Source organism: Oncorhynchus keta, chromosome 11 (assembly GCF_023373465.1).
Source record: "Oncorhynchus keta strain PuntledgeMale-10-30-2019 chromosome 11, Oket_V2, whole genome shotgun sequence".
NCBI classification, from domain to species: Eukaryota; Metazoa; Chordata; class Actinopteri; order Salmoniformes; family Salmonidae; genus Oncorhynchus; species Oncorhynchus keta.
Genome location: NC_068431.1, coordinates 18918925 through 18937146, shown reverse-complemented (window position 1 = coordinate 18937146; position 18222 = coordinate 18918925). Strand labels below are relative to the sequence as shown.

Here is an 18222-nt window from a genome sequence, read left to right as displayed (position 1 = left end):
CAGCAGGTGTATGTATTTCTACCTGTGTTTTGTCCTACCAGTGTGAGCAGGAATTCTCAACTTTTCTTGAAGCTGGAGGATTTCTTCTGGCGACGCTACTTGTCCACGTTAGCCTTGCCTTATGGTGTTAAGGGCAGTGGTATGTTGTCACCATCCTCTACTTCAAAGGGTATTTCCAGTGGTGGCTGGTGGCATTTTAAATAGAATGGCAGGCTTATTGTAATGGCTGGCACGGAACGGTATCAAACACATCAAACATGTGTTTGACACCATTCAATCCATTTCTATGAGCCGCCGTCCCCTTCACCAGCCTCCTCTGGGTACTTCATACAAAATGCATATTCTGTTCAAGGTGCTTTTCAGTGTGCTTACATTTGAATTATGCTTTTGGACTCGACTAGTGCATGTTATGTTATTCTTATGACAGTGTTATTACTGACATGTAATTGCAAGCATCAATGTTACTAGTGTTATCTGCATTAACCATGTCTGTGTCTCATGTTTACATTTTTTCTGTGAGATGCTTATGTTAATTTTCTGTTTTCCAGAGCTTTTTCTCATGAAAGCATTGGCAGCCATGGCTAGCTATGACATGCCTGAGACGATAAAACAGTTAGGTCAAAGTACATCTCATCCCTGACAATGACGCTACTGTAGAAACTAGTCATTGTTTGCATAAGATTACAATCTAGTTTATGAATCTATTGATGTTAATATTTTATTCAGCTGACAGTTGACACATTCCTGATGGACAATTCATGTTTTTAAAAGGTCTACCATGATACCTTGGTTGAGCTGTACTGTTTTGTCCTCTTCCTGCTCTCAGTTTGCCTTGCAAAACCTGCATGGTGGTTGGAAATGGGTTCGCGATCAAGAACACCTCGTTAGGAAGTGCCATTAACAAGTATGACATAGTGATCAGGTAAAGAGACTGAGTGCTTTATGTCTTGCTATGTCACATTTATTTCACATTATGTCATGGTTATAACAGCAGTATGTAGGCTGTGTGACTATGGTTCATGCAATGTCTTATTGGTCATACCCAGATTGAACGATGCACCAGTTCGGGGGTATGAGGCCGACGTGGGGAACAAGACTACCATGCGCCTCTTCTACCCTGAGTCGGCTTCCTACAACCCCAGCATCCACAATGACCCTGACACCCTCATGGTCCTCGTGCCTTTCAAGCAGCAGGACGTGCGCTGGCTCAAAGAGATCCTGTACAATGAGAAGAGGGTACTATACTGGATGTGATATTTTCAACACAAAGACAGGGATGCCCATTACTCTCCATCTACCTTTAAGACAACATATGATGAGATTAAGTCAGGTTTTATTGTCTGTTTATACAGAAATGTGCCTTGTAACTTTAAAACTGATTACAGGACATACAGTATCATATTGAGGTTAAAAAAAACATGAATGGAGGACAGGGGATTATAGAACTGATTACTCTTTCTAGTTAGTCTTGTCTACCTCTTTCTGTTTCATTCACACACATACACACACACACACATAGATCCATACACACACTCTTCTCTCCCCAATGCCACATTAAAACACCCTGTCCGTTTAAACATGATCACCCTCACCTGCTGGAACATTGTATTTCCCACCCGATCTCCCTACCCTGAGGCTCTGTTAGTAGGTTGTGTTGGAGCAGTGTCTAATAATAATGTTGAAAGGAACGGCCTTGGGGTGTAGGGTCATGCCACCCTCATTTACACAGTTGTCTAATTCTAAGAGGGACGAGAAGGCACGTGTGAGCAACCAATGACTGGGCAGGAGTTAATACTTAGATCTAGGCTCTGTTGTAATTTCCACGCTAGTTTAACACATACAGTGCTGTGAAAAAGTATTTGCCCTCTTTCTGATTTTCTAAATTTTTCATACTGAATGTTATTAGATCTTCAAACCAAAACCTAATATTAGATAAAGGGAAGCTGAGTTTGCAAATAACCCCCAAAAATTATACTTATTTTATTTATTTAAAAGTTATGCCATGTCCAATTCAACTACAGGAAGCATTTGGTTACAGTCATTGCAGCTAAAGGTGGCACAACCAGTTAATAAGAGTATGGGGGCAATAACTTTTTCACACAGGGGAATTGGGTGTTGCATAACTTTGCTAATTAAAGAAATTAAATAAGTGTAATTTGTTTTGTTATTTGTAAACTCAGGTTGCTTTTATCTAATATTAGGTTTTGGTTGAAGATCTGATAACAGTCAATATCAAAAATAGAGAAAATCAGAAAGGGGGCAAATAAATGTTTATGGCACTGTAAAATTAAGCAATGTATTGGGATTGCATCCTAAGCAAACCTGGGTTAAAATACAATTTGACATTTTTCAAATACTTCTAGTGTTTGGTGTAGTCTGCCTGCAGTCCTAGATGGGTAGGGTTTGCACTTTTGCAACAATTCCATTACGCCTTGCGAGCTCAATCAAACCGAGCGAAAGTATTTGAAATGATTTCAAATAGTACTTGAACCCAGGTCTGATTCGAAGTAGTGTGCTGGTGTGGATATTGGCCCTACTAAGTAGTGTGCTGGTGTGGAACGTAAACCTACTGGTGAAGCTGTTTTAACCAGAAGCCGTATTTATCAAGCGTCTCAGAGTGGAGTCCTGATCTAGGATCAGTTTTGCATTCATAATGAATAAGAATAGATGGACAAGGGGACCTGATCCTAGATCAGCACACTTAATCTGAGACGCTTGATACATACGGCTTCTGGTTAAAACAGCTTCACCAGTAGGTTTACGTTCCACACCAGCAGGACTCTTTCTAACTAGACTCACTCTATTCACCCTATCTGTGGCTTCAGATCAGAAAGGGCTTCTGGAAACCCCCTCCTGAGATCTGGTTGGGTAAAACCAGCCACATCCGCATCCTGGACCCCTACTTCCTGCAGCAAACTGCCAGCCGCCTGCTCCGCTTGCCTCTCAACACACCTCCAAAGACCAACCAGGTGAAAGCTGCAATACAAATAGTCTGGGTAGCCATTTGATTAGCTGTTCAGGATTCTTATGGCTTGGGGGTAGAAGCTGTTTATTTTTATTTATTTATTTTTATTTTTATTTCACCTTTATTTAACCAGGTAGGCTAGTTGAGAACAAGTTCTCATTTGCAACTGCGACCTGGCCAAGATAAAGCATAGCAGTGTGAACAGACAACACAGAGTTACACATGGAGTAAACAATTAGCAAGTCAATAACACAGTAGAAAAAAATGGGCAGTCTATATACAATGTGTGCAAAAGGCATGAGGAGGTAGGCGAATAATACAATTTTGCAGATTAACACTGGAGTGATAAATGATCAGATGGGCATGTACAGGTAGAGATATTGGTGTGCAAAAGAGCAGAAAAGTAAATAAATAAAAACAGTATAAAAACAGTATGGGAATGAGGTAGGTGAAAAAGGGTGAGCTATTTACCTATAGACTATGTACAGCTGCAGATGTCTCTTGGACCTAGAATTGTCGCTCTTGTACCGCTTCACGGATTGGTGAAAGGTATGATGTTATGGGACCTTTGCTTTCACCTATACAATCACACACTGATCAATGACTACCTCAAAGAAGGGAAGACAGGAGGATGCATTTTCTGTGTGGTCCAGTGGTTTCGCCACTGACCCCACTGCACTAGGGACAGAGTCGGCATGGGTTTGCATTCGCCCACTGCCCTTTGGCTCTATCTCCTCCAATCTTTCCTGTCTCCTCTCTACTGTTCTATCTGTTCAATATAACATTTTTTTTAAATAGTAGAGCTTAGCCTGTGTCTTGTAAACTTGATCAAATTATTTAATGACTGTGACATGGCCACTCTTGATGAGGTCACTTTAGGGAAGAGCGCTCCTCCCATTAGTCACAGCTAGGAGTTGGGTCACTGATGCTATCCTTCCTCTCTCGTCTCCTTCTTTCTCTGGAAGGAGTGACTAAGAAAACAAACCTTGTTTTGTAAGGGAAATAACTGAAAGGGTGGAGAGTCATCTATGTTTTGGAACCTACAGACCTTGGTGTCTGAGCTTTGGTCCTTGGGGTTACTAGTTGTCCTTTGTAACCAATGAGTAAGATGGTAACAATGAGTTAGACCCTTTAGTGTTGTGATGCAAAATTATTGGCCAAATGTATTGCTCATAGACTAAAAAAGGTATTTATGGACGTTATTCATTATATGCCATTTAGCAGACGCTAAATTCATCACAATCAGACGGGATTCTTAGAGGGAAGATATATTGGAGACAACATTAGTTTTCTATTATTTGTAGTAGTTGTCTATGAGAATGCAGGTAAACCATGTATAACCGTTATAGCAGATCTTGAGAAAGCATTTGATACAGTACGTCTAGAATCTGTGCCTGTTTTTTTCAACTTAAGATGGGTAAAAGTATTGTTCAAAAACCTTTATGTAAAATAATAAATAACAGTTACTTCTCTGAGAACACCTCTCCATTTACGAGAAGATTACCCTAATTCATTTTCTAGTGATATCTCAGTTTACATACATGACCAAAAGTATGTGGACACCTGCTTGTCGAACATCTCATTCCAAAATCATGGACATTAATATGGAGTTGGTCCCACAATTGCTGCTATAACAGCCTCCACTCTTCTGGAAAGATTTCCACTAGCTGTTGGAATATTGCTACTGGGACTTACTTCCATTCAGCCACAAGAGCATTAGTGAGGTCAGGCACTGATGTTAGGCGATTAGGCCTTGCTTGCAGTCAGCGTTCCAATCCATCGTAAAGGTGTTCAATGGGATTGAGGTCAGGGCTCTGTGCAGGCCAGTCAAGTTCTTCCACACCAATCTCAACAAACCATTTATGTAGAGACCTCGCTTTGTGCATGGGGACATTGTCATGCTGAAACAGGAAAGGTCCTTCCCCAAACTGTTGCCACTAAGTTGGAAGCACAGAATCATCTAGAATGTAATTGTAGGCTGTAGTTTTAAGGTTTCCCTTTACTGGAACTATGGGGCCTAGCCTGAACAATGAAAGACAGCCCCAGACCATTATTCCTCCTCCACCAAACTTTACAGTTGGCACTATGCATTTGGGTATGTTATGTTCTCCTGGCCTGGCATCCTCTAAACCCCGATTCATCCGTGGGACTGCCAGATGGTGAAGTGTGATTCATGACCCCAGAGAACGCGTTTCCACTGCTCCAGAGTTCCATGGCGCCGAGCTTTACACCACTCCAGCCGACGCTTGGCATTGCACATGGTGATTTTAGGATTGTGTGCGGCTGCTCTGCCATGGAAACCCATTTCATGAAGCTCCCGACTAACAGTTATTGTGCTGATGTTGCTTCCAGAGGCAGTTTGGAACTCGGTAGTGAGTGTTTTAACCGAGAACAGACCTTTTTTTCTCCCTACGTGCTTCAGCACAGTCCTGTTCTGTGAGCCTGTGTGACCTACCCTTTCGCCACTGAGCCGTTGTTGCTCCTAGACATTTCCACTTCACAATAACAGCCCTTACAGGTGACAGGGGCAGCTCTAACAGGGTAGAACTTTTACAAACTGACTTGTTGGAAAGGTGGCATCCTATGACAGGTGGCATCCCCATACTGTATTTATTTATTGATCTCGCTCCTTTGAACACCAGTATCCCTACTTGCACATTCATCTTCTGCACATCTATCACTCCAGTGTTTAATTGGTATATTGTAATTTCTTCGCCACCATGGCCTATTTATTGCCTTACCTCCCTTATCTTAACTCAAGCCCAAAAAAATTATTGGGGGGGGCTTAAAGGGAGTATGGCTATGCCAGGTAGGAGACCTGCGCAAACTCCCTGTGCTTACCGGTGGGCTAGAGAGACCGGGCAGACACCGTGTTATGCTATGGAGCACACGGTGTTTCCAGTGCGGGTGCATAGCCCGGTGCGGTTCATACCAGTCCTTCGTATTGGCCGGGCTAGAGTGAGCATCAAGCCAGGTAAGGTTGGGCAGGCTCGGTGCTCAAGAGCTCCAGTGCGCCTGCACGGTCCGGTCTATCCAGAGCCACCTCCACACACCAGTCCTCCGGTAGCAGCTCCCCGCACCAGGCTTCCTGTGCGTGTCCTCGATCCTGTAGCACCACGCACCAGGCCTTCAGTGCGCCTCGCCTGTTCAGCACAGCCAGAGCCTTCCTTCCCTCCTGCGCTGTCGGAGTCTCCCGCCTGTTCAGCGCTATCAGAGCCTTCCTCCTCTACAGCGCTGCCGGAGCCTCCTGCCTGTTCGGAGCAGCCTGAGCTGCCAGTCTGCAGGGAGCTGTCAGTCTGCAAGGTGCTGTCAGTCTGCAAGGTGCTGTCAGTCTGCATGAAGATCGAGGGAGATTATCAGTGGTCTTATATGTCTTCCATTTCCTAATAATTGCTCCCACAGTTGATTTCTTCAAACCAAGCTGCTTACCTATTGCAGATTCAGTCTTCCCAGCCTGGTGCAGGTCTACAATTTTGTTTCTGATGTCCTTTGACAGCTCTTTGGTCTTGGCCGTAGTGGAGTTTGGAGTGTGACTGTTTGAGGTTGTGGACAGGTGTCTTTTATACTGATAACAAGTTCAAACAGGTGCCATTAATACAGGTAACAAGTGGAGGACAGAGGAGCCTCTTAAATAAGAAGTTAGAGGTCTGTGAGAGCTAAAAATCTTGCTTGTTTGTAGGTGATCAAATACTTATTTTCCACAATAATTTGCAAATAAATTCATAAAAAATCCTACAATGTGATTTTCTCGATTTTGTCTGTCATAGTTGAAGTGTACCTATGATGAAAATGACAGGCCTCTCATCTTTTTAAGTGGGAGAACTAGCACAATTGGTGGCTGACTAAATACTTTTTTGCCCCACTGTATCTGTTGTATGTGTCGAACTGCTTTGCTTAATCTTGGCCAGGTCACAGTGGTAAATGAGAACTTGTTCTCAACAAGCCTATCTGGTTAAATAAAGGTAAAATAAATAAATGACGGTGCCACTTTGAAAGTCAGTGAGCTCTTCAGTAAGGACATTCTACTGCCAATGTTTGTCTATGGACATTGCATGGCTGTGTGCTGAATTGTATACACCTATCAGCAACAGGTGTGGCTGAAATAGCTGAATCCACAATTTTTTTGCAGAATCCACACATACTTTTGTATATATAGTGTTATATATAGTGTATTTATTCATTGCTCTACCGACTCCAGGAGAATCCTTTTTCAAATCATGCGAAAAAAAAACATATTTCACTTTATTTGGAATGGAAAACCAGATAACGTTATAGAAGCATATTTGAGTTTGGAGGTTTAAAACAATTAAATATTAAGGCATAAAATATCTCCCTTAAAGCCTCTATTTTACTGAAATTGTATCTAAATCCAAACTGGTTTTCGAGCAAGCCTTATAAGATAGCCCCATCCTATGTTTAAGAGTGGGCTCTGCTTTTTTGCAGATTAAAACCTTGACAATGGGTCCCTCTTTAAAGTATCTTCCTTTTTAAATGAAGTCTTTCAGAGTTGGCTACAATTTCAATTTCATCCTCCAGAAAAGGAAGATCTAATATTACAGCAAATAATATGTCTAAACTCCACAATGTACTGATAGAGAAAAAAAGTATATTTCTTGGAAAAACTACGAGAAGGGTATAATATTTATGAAGGACATTGTAAACAAGAACGGTAACATTGTCACACAAACATTTAACAACAGTGTATACAGGTACCGTAGATGTGAGCGAAAATAGCTGTAAGTAGCAGTATTGCTGTCCGTCAGTTTACTCCAATCAGGATAGGGATGGTAGGGTAGGAGGGAAAAAGTATAAAGAAAATTAAAATAAGGGGGATTAGAAATTATGCAAACAATTAAATTCATAGAACCTACAATATATCTGCAATATCAAAGGTGATCTACCCCCCTCCAGGACTAGGCTTCACCTGTGTGTGTGAAACCGGCTGTAAGTATGTACAGTGTTTAGGCATTATGGCTCAGTTGGTAGACGATGGTGCTTGCAATGCCAGGATTGTGGATTCGATACCTGGGGCCACCCATGTGTAAAATGTGTGCACCCATGACTGAAAATCACTTTGGATAAAAGCGTTTCTAAATGGTAAATATCATATTATTATTATATTAAAACTGATGTTGTAGTGATGGAGAAGACTAATCGTCTTTCATTACTATTTTTACACACTAGTGCTGCCACCTCCTGGTGAAATAAAATATAATATCTCTAATGTGTCTCTTGCGCTTGTCCTCACAGATCCCAGCGCACCCTACAACTGGCATTCTGGCCATCTACGTGGCCCTTAACTACTGTGACGTGATCCACATCGCTGGATTTGGCTACCCAGAGTCTAAAGACCTGAAGCACCCCATTCACTACTATGGCTATGACACCATGAAGTCTATGAAGGTGAGGGAGGAAATTGAAATGGGGTGCTTCAACAATATCTACATTCTTCTGAAGTGTACACTCATTCACTACTTCCCACAAATCTAAAAGCATTGGATTGGTGGATGCATGGGCCAGAGGGAGTTTCCACCAAATTCTGTAAACCAGTAATTTCCTTTCAAATCAGTGAAAGCAAGTGAAAGAGAGCACACTTTGGGAGGAAGGAAAGATAATTGGGATGTAGCCCTTGGACTATCAACAATCAGTTGTCTTGTCTAAAACACTATGCAAAGTCACATATGAATAACATTGAATATGACATGTGGAGACACATCAAATTAAATGTATTGATACAGAGGAGTGACTTTGGCGTTCTGTTGTCATGAACAATTTCAAACCACTTTGCATGGTGTGTTAACATATTTGAAAATCAATAGATTTTTTAAATTTCTCCTCTTCCTGACAGAATTCGTACCACAACCTCTCCCATGAGGTGAAAGCTCTGAAGCGACTAGAGGACTCTGGTGCTGTTGTATACCTACACCCTCACTCCTGACCAATGCAACACTAAGAGTAGTGCACAAGTGAATGATACAATTGTATATAATATATTATCAACTGGGTGGTTCGAGCCCTGAATGCTGATTGGCTGACAGCCGTGGTATAAAATTAGCATACATTTCCATATGGGTGGCCCCAGCGGGAATCAAACACACAATCCAGACTAATGTACCAACTGAGCTGCACAGGACCACAGTAAAGGAAGATAGTTGGGACACTGAAAAAGGACTATCTTTTCCTACACATCCAGTGTGTTTTAGGGATTAACATGGGTATCTGGGATCTTGGGACTGTCCCAGGAGCACACTTCACACAGTAGCAGTGGGTGGGGAAAATCACTGGGGGAGCCAAGGCAGGAGAAAAAAGCCATATTACAACCTACAATTGAAGTCGGAAGTTTACATACACCTTAGCCAAATACATTTAAACTCAGTTTTTCACAATTCCTGAGATTTAATCGGAGTAAAAATTCCCTGCTTTAGGTCAGTTAGGATCACCACTTCATTTTAAGAATGTGAAATGTCAGAATAATAGTAGAGAGAATGATTTATTCCAGCTTTTATTTCTTTCATCACATTCCAAGTGGGTCAGAAGTTTACATACGCTCAATTAGTACTTGGTAGCATTGCCTTTAAATTGTTTAACTTGGGTCAAACATTTTGGGTAGCCTTCCACAATCTTCCCACAATAAGTTGGGTGAATCTTGGCCCATTCCTCCAGGTTTGTAGGCCTCCTTGCTCGCACACGCTTTTTCAGTTCTGCCCACAAATGTTCTATAGGATTGAGGTCAGGGCTTTGTGATGGCCACTCCAATACCATGACTTGGTTGTCCTTAAGCCACAACTTTGGAAGTATGCTTGGGGTCATTGTCCATTTGGAAGATCCATTTGCGACCAAGCTTTAACTTCCTGACTGATCTCTTGAGATGTTGATTCAATATATCCACATAATTTTTTCTCCTCATGATGCTATCTATTTTGTGACATGCACCAGTCCCTCCTGCAGCAAAGCACCCCCCTAACATGATGCTGCCACCCTTGTGCTTCACGGTTGGGATGGTGTTCTTCGGCTTGCAAGCCTCCCCCTTTTTCCTTCAAACATAACGATGGTCATTATGGCCAAACAGTTCTATTTTTGTTTCATCAGACCAGAGGACATTTCTCCAAAAATAACAGTCTTTGTCCCCATGTGCAGTTGCAAACTGTAGCTTTCTTATAGAGGTTTTGGAGCAGTGGCTTCTTCCTTGCTGAGCAGCCTTTCAGGTTATGTCGATATAGATATAGGACTCGTTTTACTGTGGATATAGATACTTTTGTACCTGTTTCCTCCAGCATCTTCACAAGGTCCTTGGCTGTTGTTCTGGGATTGATTTGCACTTTTCGCACCAAAGTACATTAATCTCTAGGAGACAGAACGCGTTTCCTTCCTGTGAGGTATGGCGGCTATGTGGTACCTTCAGGCGTTTGGAAATTGCTCCCAAGGATGAACCAGACTTGTGGAGGTCTACAATTTATTTTCTGAGCACTTGGCTGATATCTTTTGATTTTTCCATGATGTCAAGCAAAGAGGCACTGAGTTTGAAGGTAGACCTTGAAATACATGCACAGGTACACCTCCAATTGACTCAAATAATGTCAATTAGCCTATCAGAAGCTTCTAAAGCCATGACATCATTTTCTGGAATTTTCCAAGCTGTTTAAAGGCACAGTCAACTTCGTGTTTTTAAACTTCTGACCCACTGGAATTGTGATACATTGAATTATAAGTGACATAATCTGTCTGTAAACAATTGTTGGAAAAATTACTTGTGTCATGCACAAAGTAGATTTCCTAACCGACTTGCCAAAACTATAGTTTATGAAAAAAAAAACGTGTGGAGTGGTTGAAAAACGAGTTTTAATGACTCCAACCTAAGTGTATGTAAACTTCCGACTTGTGTGTTGTTGTAATTGCGGTGTTGTCTCTATAAAGTGTTAGTTCATTTGCCTTGCCACTGTGATATATAGGCCTAAGGCCGAGACAATAAGAAGACACAGTGGCAGAATAAATTCAACCACATTTGTTTTTCATCACAAAACCAGAGAGCAACATCTGTCCGGTGAAGTCCACAAAGCATATTGCATGTAACAAACCGTTACATGACCTACAGCATGGTTAATCAAGTTAATGCTTCCAACATTTTTGGACTACTAAAAAGCTATTGATTTAGAACACCGGAGAGTTAACGCAAGTTGCAAAGAAACAGGAACTGCCTCCACCATTCCAGGACCATTTTAACTTCAACAAATCACCTCTGCTTAGTCTAATACAGTGCCAACTAAAAGATTCCAAAAACGATTTAGTCCAATCAACATAAGATAAATATCATGTAGTTGTCCATGGTACTGATTTTTGTGTGTAAGTTGAAAAAACATGTTGACTCACCCTACTTGTAGAGAAATGCCAATGCCATCCTCCTCTCTTCATGTTGTCTTACAGTACTTACTTTTAGTTTTGTTATCCTAGGCTACCTGGCTAAAATTCTTGCTCGCTAGCCTAACTTCCGTTCATGGGCAACGATTAGCCAGCTAATTAACATTTGCCTACCTAGCTACATATTGAACTTCCATCCTCTCAGGCCAGATGCACAATGTATGAACTTATGGTTGGATCAGATTCATCTTCATAATCATTGGCCAGTACTAAAATGACTAGAACATTAATATCTTATATTCTGATAACATGGCAACCATGTTCTGTGTATGTTTGATGGGATGTTGATGGAATATTTACCTAACCCACAAAAAACTGGACACAATGTTTTTGCCATGTTCTCATAAAACTGCTACAGATTTCCAACACATTCCTCCCTATCCTGTAGGTGACCTTTGCACATAGCATCGTATTGCTTTTCACTCTGGAAACCTTTGTCCTATTTTGAAATTAAAGAACATTTATTTAGGCCTGGATTCAATCCCTATCGCCGAAGATCCGTGTTAAAATGTAAAGGTAGACTAAGTTCCGATTGAGCCAACGTATATGCAGCTCTTACCGTGAATGCAGTCTCCCAGACCACAGAAACATTGTCTTTAATTCTCAATCACTATAAAGCGGATTTTCAGCTCTACAGATTGAATAGAGCCGTTAATTCATTAATTCACATGGTCGAGAATAGAGTAGGGAAATTATGCGACAATATAAGATATCAATTTTAGAAAATACACAATAGCTGAAAAGTGGCTGTCACATTGATGACACAGACTGTCTGGAAGTTGGTAGTGCCACCAGACCTGATTCGAGGTGGACCTTTTTGGCTGTGGTGGTTGCCAGATATTTGGCACTACAGCAGGGCGTGTTGGTGTCATAGATGCTATGGAAGCTGTTGTAGTTCACCTCATAGAAGCCCTTATCCAGGGAGAGGACTGGTGTGAAGCGATACCCCACAGCACCTCAGTGTCCAAATAGGAGCTTCGAGCTTGACACATCATTCCTGTAAAAGATTGGAGAGATTCATTAGAGTCCTTTTTTTTGCACTTCAAAAGCATACGAAAAACCTCCTAAAGACAAACACAAACAATGCCTGCATCTCATCTGCTCATACCCGCATGCTCACACCCCCAACCTTAGTGCCTGCATCTCATCTGCTCATACCCGCATGCTCACACCCCCAACCTTAGTGCCTGCATCTCATCTGCTCATACCTGCATGCTCACACCCCCAACCTTAGTGCCTGCATCTCATCTGCTCATACCCGCATGCTCACACCCCCAACCTTAGTGCCTGCATCTCATCTGCTCATACCCGCATGCTCACACCCCCAACCTTAGTGCCTGCATCTCATCTGCTCATACCCGCATGCTCACACCCCCAACCTTAGTGCCTGCATCTCATCTGCTCATACCCGCATGCTCACACCCCCAACCTTAGTGCCTGCATTACTGTTTGCCGCTTTGCCTTAAATTTTACCAATTAGTTTTTTTCTCGGTTGCCCATCCTATTTCAATAATAAAACATTTTCCATTGTGTCAATGATGGCGGATTGATTGACTTCCAAGTTTTTAATATACTGTAGCGACCCGCACAGACAGCTGTGTGTTATGTGTTAATAGGCTAGGAGGTGGTTGTGTTGTACTGACCAGTACCCGGTGTTTGCGGGGTCCGACATGTCAATCAACCTGCTATCAGCCAATCACGGGAATGCCTGGAATGTTCTGATGCCGGGCATCCTGGTGGTTGGCGGAGTGGCGTGGAGGGGGGTTGGGCAGGGGGGTGGAGCATTGGAAGTTAAGACCAGGTTCAGCCTTTGTTCTCTCTCTCTTACGTCTGGGCTTCACAAGAGAAGGTCACGATTGGCTTGTGGGTTATCTGTCATCTATTTGGCGTGTGCTACGGCCCAAACAGTAGCCTGTGTAAAGTTGGTTTAATAAACCGTCAATTCGCAAACTCAAGCCTCTGTCTGGACAATTGTTCATTTATGATCTAGTCAGGTCATTACAATACGTTTTTTTCAAGATGAGTGATGAGAATCGTTCAGCCCATTATGTATCTCACTACACCCTCATATTCCATGTTTTGAAATATGCAGACAGTAAGTTTACATTGTAATACTTCTGACATTGTAACGTGTACGTTGTAATACAAATTCTTATTTACAGTTCATTCGGAATGTATTCAGACCCCATGATTTTTCCACATTTTGTTACATTAATCTAAAATTGATTTGTTTGTCCCCCCTTCAATCTATACACAATACCCCATAATGACAAAGCAAAAACAGGTTTTTAGAAACGTCTCAAATTTATCCGAATAAAAATACGGAATATCACATTTACATAAGTATTCAGACCCTTTACTCAGCGATTACAGCCTTGAGTCTTTTTGGGTATGATGCTACAAGCCTGGCACAACTGTATTTGAGGAGTTTCTCCCATTCTTCTCTGCAGATCTTCTCAAGCTCTGTCAGGTTTGATGGGGAGCATCGCTGCAAAGCTATTTTCAGGTCTCTGGCTGGGCCACTGAAGGACATTCAGAGACTTGTCCCGAAGCCATTCCTGCGTTGTCTTTGCTGTGTGTTTAGGGCTTGTTTGCTGTGTTGGTTGGAATGTTGTAAGGTGGACATTCGCCCCAGTCTGAGGTCCTGAGCACTCTGGAGCAGGTTTTCATCAAGGATCTCTCAGTACTTTGCCCCGTTCATCTTTCCGTCGATCCTGACTAGTCTCCCAGTCCCTGCCGCTGAAAAACATCCCCACAGCATGATGCAACCGCCACCATGCTTCACCATAGGGATGGTGACAGGTTTCCTACAGATGTGACGCTTGGAATTCAGGCCAAAGAGTTCAATCTTTGTTTCATCTGACCAGAGAATCTTGTTTCTCATGGTCTGAGAGTGCTTTAGGTGCATTTTGGCAAACTCCAATTGCGCTGTAATGTGCCTTATTTCTGAGGAGTAGCTTCCATCTGGCCACTTTACCATAAAGGCCTGATTGGTGGAGTGCTGCAGAGATGGTTGTCCTTCTGAATGGTTCTCCCAGCTCAGTCAGAGTGACTATCGGGTTCTTGGTCACCTCCCTCACCAAGCCCTGAATGCTCAGTTTGGCCGGGCGGCCAGCTCTAGAAAGAGTATTGGTGATTCCTAACTTCTTCCATTTAAGAATGATGTAGGCCACTGTGTTGTTGGGGACCCTAAATGCTGCAGATTTTTTGGGGTAATATTCCCCAGATCTGTGCCTCGACACAACCCTGTCTCGGCGCTCGATGGACAATTCCTTCGACCCCATGGCTTGATTTTTGCTGTGACATGCACTGTCAACTGTAGGACCTTATATAGACAGGTGTGTGCCTTTCTAAATCATGTCCAATCAATTGAATTTACCATAGGTGGACTCCAATAAAGTTGTAGAAACATCTCAAGGATGGTCAATGGAAACAGGATGCACCTGAGCTCAATTTCGTGTCTCATATCAAAGAGTCTGAATACTTATGCAAATAAGGTATTTCTGTTTTTTATTTATAATACATTTGCAAAAATGTCTAAAAATCTGTCATTATGGGGTATTTTGTTTAGATTGATGAGGGATTTTTTTTCAAATCCATTTTTAGAATAAGGTTGTAACATATCAAAATGTGAAGAAAGCTCAAAGGGTCTGAATACTTTCCGAATGCACAATGACGGCCTACCAAGAGGCAAAAGGCCTCCTGCGAGGATGGGGTCTGGGATTAAAAACCAAAAAGTAGGACAAAACACACATAACGACAAGAGAAACAACACTACATAAAGAGAGACCTAAGACAACACAGCCCGGTAGCGACACAACATGGCAGCAGTATGACATGGTACATTTACATTTAAGTCATTTAGCAGACGCTCTTATCCAGAGCGACTTACAAATTGGTGCATTCACCTTATAACATCCAGTGGAACAGTCACTTTACAATAGTGCATCTAAATCTTAAGAGGGGGTGAGAAGGATTACTTATCCTATCCTAGGTATTCCTTAAAGAGGTGGGGTTTCAGGTGTCTCCGGAAGGTGGTGATTGACTCCGCTGTCCTGGCGTCGTGAGGGAGTTTGTTCCACCATTGGGGGGCCAGAGCAGCGAACAGTTTTGACTGGGCTGAGCGGGAACTGTACTTCCTCAGTGGTAGGGAGGCGAGCAGGCCAGAGTTCGATGAACGCAGTGCCCTTGTTTGGGTGTAGGGCCTGATCAGAGCCTGGAGGTACTGAGGTGCCGTTCCCCTCACAGCTCCGTAGGCAAGCACCATGGTCTTGTAGCGGATGCGAGCTTCAACTGGAAGCCAGTGGAGAGAGCGGAAGAGCGGGGTGACGTGGGAGAACTTGGGAAGGTTGAACACCAGACGGGCTGCGGCGTTCTGGATGAGTTGTAGGGGTTTAATGGCACAGGCAGGGAGCCCAGCCAACAGCGAGTTGCAGTAATCCAGACGGGAGATGACAAGTGCCTGGATTAGGACCTGCGCCGCTTCCTGTGTGAGGCAGGGTCTTACTCTGCGGATGTTGTAGAGCATGAACCTACAGGAACGGGCCACCGCCTTGATGTTAGTTGAGAACGACAGGGTGTTGTCTAGGATCACGCCAAGGTTCTTAGTGCTCTGGGAGGAGGACACAATGGAGTTGTCAACCGTGATGGCGAGATCATGGAACGGGCAGTCCTTCCCGGGAGGAAGAGCAGCTCCGTCTTGCCGAGGTTCAGCTTGAGGTGGTGATCCGTCATCCACACTGATATGTCTGCCAGACATGCAGAGATGCGATTCGCCACCTGGTCATCAGAAGGGGAAAGGAGAAGATTAATTGTGTGTCGTCTGCATAGCAATGATAGGAGAGACCATGTGAGGTTATGACAGAGCCAAGTGACTTGGTGTATAGTGAGAATAGGAGAGGGCCTAGAACAGAGCCCTGGGGGACACCAGTGGTGAGAGCGCGTGGTGAGGAGACAGATTCTCGCCACGCCACCTGGTAGGAGCGACCTGTCAGGTAGGACGCAATCCAAGCGTGGGCCGCGCCGGAGATGCCCAACTCGGAGAGGGTGGAGAGGAGGATCTGATGGTTCACAGTATCGAAGGCAGCCGATAGGTCTAGAAGGATGAGAGCAGAGGAGAGAGAGTTAGCTTTAGCGGTGCGGAGCGCCTCCGTGATACAGAGAAGAGCAGTCTCAGTTGAATGACTAGTCTTGAAACCTGACTGATTTGGATCAAGAAGGTCATTCTGAGAGAGATAGCGGGAGAGCTGGCCAAGGACGGCACGTTCAAGAGTTTCGGAGAGAAAAGAAAGAAGGGATACTGGTCTGTAGTTGTTGACATCGGAGGGATCGAGTGTAGGTTTTTTCAGAAGGGGTGCAACTCTCGCTCTCTTGAAGACGGAAGGGACGTAGCCAGTGGTCAGGGATGAGTTGATGAGCGAGGTGAGGTAAGGGAGAAGGTCTCCGGAAATGGTCTGGAGAAGAGAGGAGGGGATAGGGTCAAGCGGGCAGGTTGTTGGGCAGCCGGCCGTCACAAGACGCAAGATTTCATCTGGAGAGAGAGGGGAGAAAGAGGTCAGAGCACAGGGTAGGGCAGTGTGAGCAGAACCAGCGGTGTCGTTTGACTTAGCAAACGAGGATCGGATGTCGTCGACCTTCTTTTCAAAATGGTTGACGAAGTCATCTGCAGAGAGGGAGGAGGGGGGGGGGGATTCAGGAGGGAGGAGAAGGTGGCAAAGAGCTTCCTAGGGCAGCACATTACGTGAAGCACCCACAAGTGTCAGTAAGAGTGTGTGATTGAGAGTTTTTTGCAGCTCTTGAACATCAAGTCAGAAACAAAAACAAACAAAAACTATTTCTCCTGAGATAAAACAAGAACAAACAGCAAATTAAGAGTTTTCAGAAATATTGATAAATTAGCTTTTATTGTTTAAAGAAATGTTTTTTTCACGATCTAATCAGGGTTCTTTTTTGATAATTCAATACAGCAATATGAAATATGTATGTAAAACATTTACATTTGACATTTTATTATTGTAGTAGATGTTCTTATCCAGAGCGACAGTGAGTGCATGCATTCAAATGTTCATCATACCAGCAACAAGATGGTGAGCCAAGCTCACTTATTCACCTCTATATGTAGCACTCCAGTCCTATGCCATCCTTCATTCGGGTGTGAGGTACCATTAAATCGTCTACAGGAGCTGACAACAGAAGCATAGAAATATTCTAAACCTGATGTATAGGTTGTCAGAAATAGCGATATTGACAGAGAGCAAGGGGGAGACACAGACAGACAGAAATACAAGCAAAAACACATTTATTATATTTGGTCAAACTTCATTCAACACCAAGACCATACTTGGCTTCTATTATGTGATGCTTCTTTACGATGCATCATCATTAAAGCGCAACGTTGATACCTGGTATTTCAAATTAAACCACAGTCGGAGGAAATTGTCTGGAAGCATTGCCCCATTTTTTTATAGAAACACATTAGGATTTACAGAGAGAGAGAGTTGCAATGTTGTATTTATCAGTTTTAGTGGAACAATGGTTTTTGGGGAACAGCTTGCCAGGGATCAAACAATGGTGATCAGGCCTAGTACCAATGTACAGTGCCTTGCGAAAGTATTCGGCCCCCTTGAACTTTGCGACCTTTTGCCACATTTCAGGCTTCAAACATAAATATATAAAACTGTATTTTTTGTGAAGAATCAACAACAAGTGGGACACAATCATGAAGTGGAATGACATTTATTGGATATTTCAAACTTTTTGAATAAATCAAAAACTGAAAAATTGGGCGTGCAAAATTATTCAGCCCCCTTTACTTTCAGTGCAGCAAACTCTCTCCAGAAGTT

The 18222-nt window shown here is 43.0% G+C and overlaps 1 protein-coding gene across 10 annotated transcripts in view; it reads left to right on the top strand.

Moving 5' to 3' along the window:
- The window catches only part of LOC118389859 (CMP-N-acetylneuraminate-beta-galactosamide-alpha-2,3-sialyltransferase 4-like), a 31909-nt gene extending 21019 nt beyond the window's left edge, over positions 1–10890 (top strand). For all 10 annotated transcript variants that reach the window (XM_035779783.2, XM_035779777.2, XM_035779780.2 and 7 more), the window contains 7 exons: positions 42–139; positions 549–612; positions 827–922; positions 1047–1236; positions 2826–2969; positions 8216–8368; positions 8814–10890. In XM_035779783.2, the coding sequence (XP_035635676.1) occupies positions 42–139; positions 549–612; positions 827–922; positions 1047–1236; positions 2826–2969; positions 8216–8368; positions 8814–8903 (835 nt within the window). In that variant the 3' untranslated portion in view covers positions 8904–10890. The remainder of the gene's footprint in view (positions 1–41; positions 140–548; positions 613–826; positions 923–1046; positions 1237–2825; positions 2970–8215; positions 8369–8813) is intronic.
- Positions 10891–18222: the final 7332 nt, after the last annotated feature.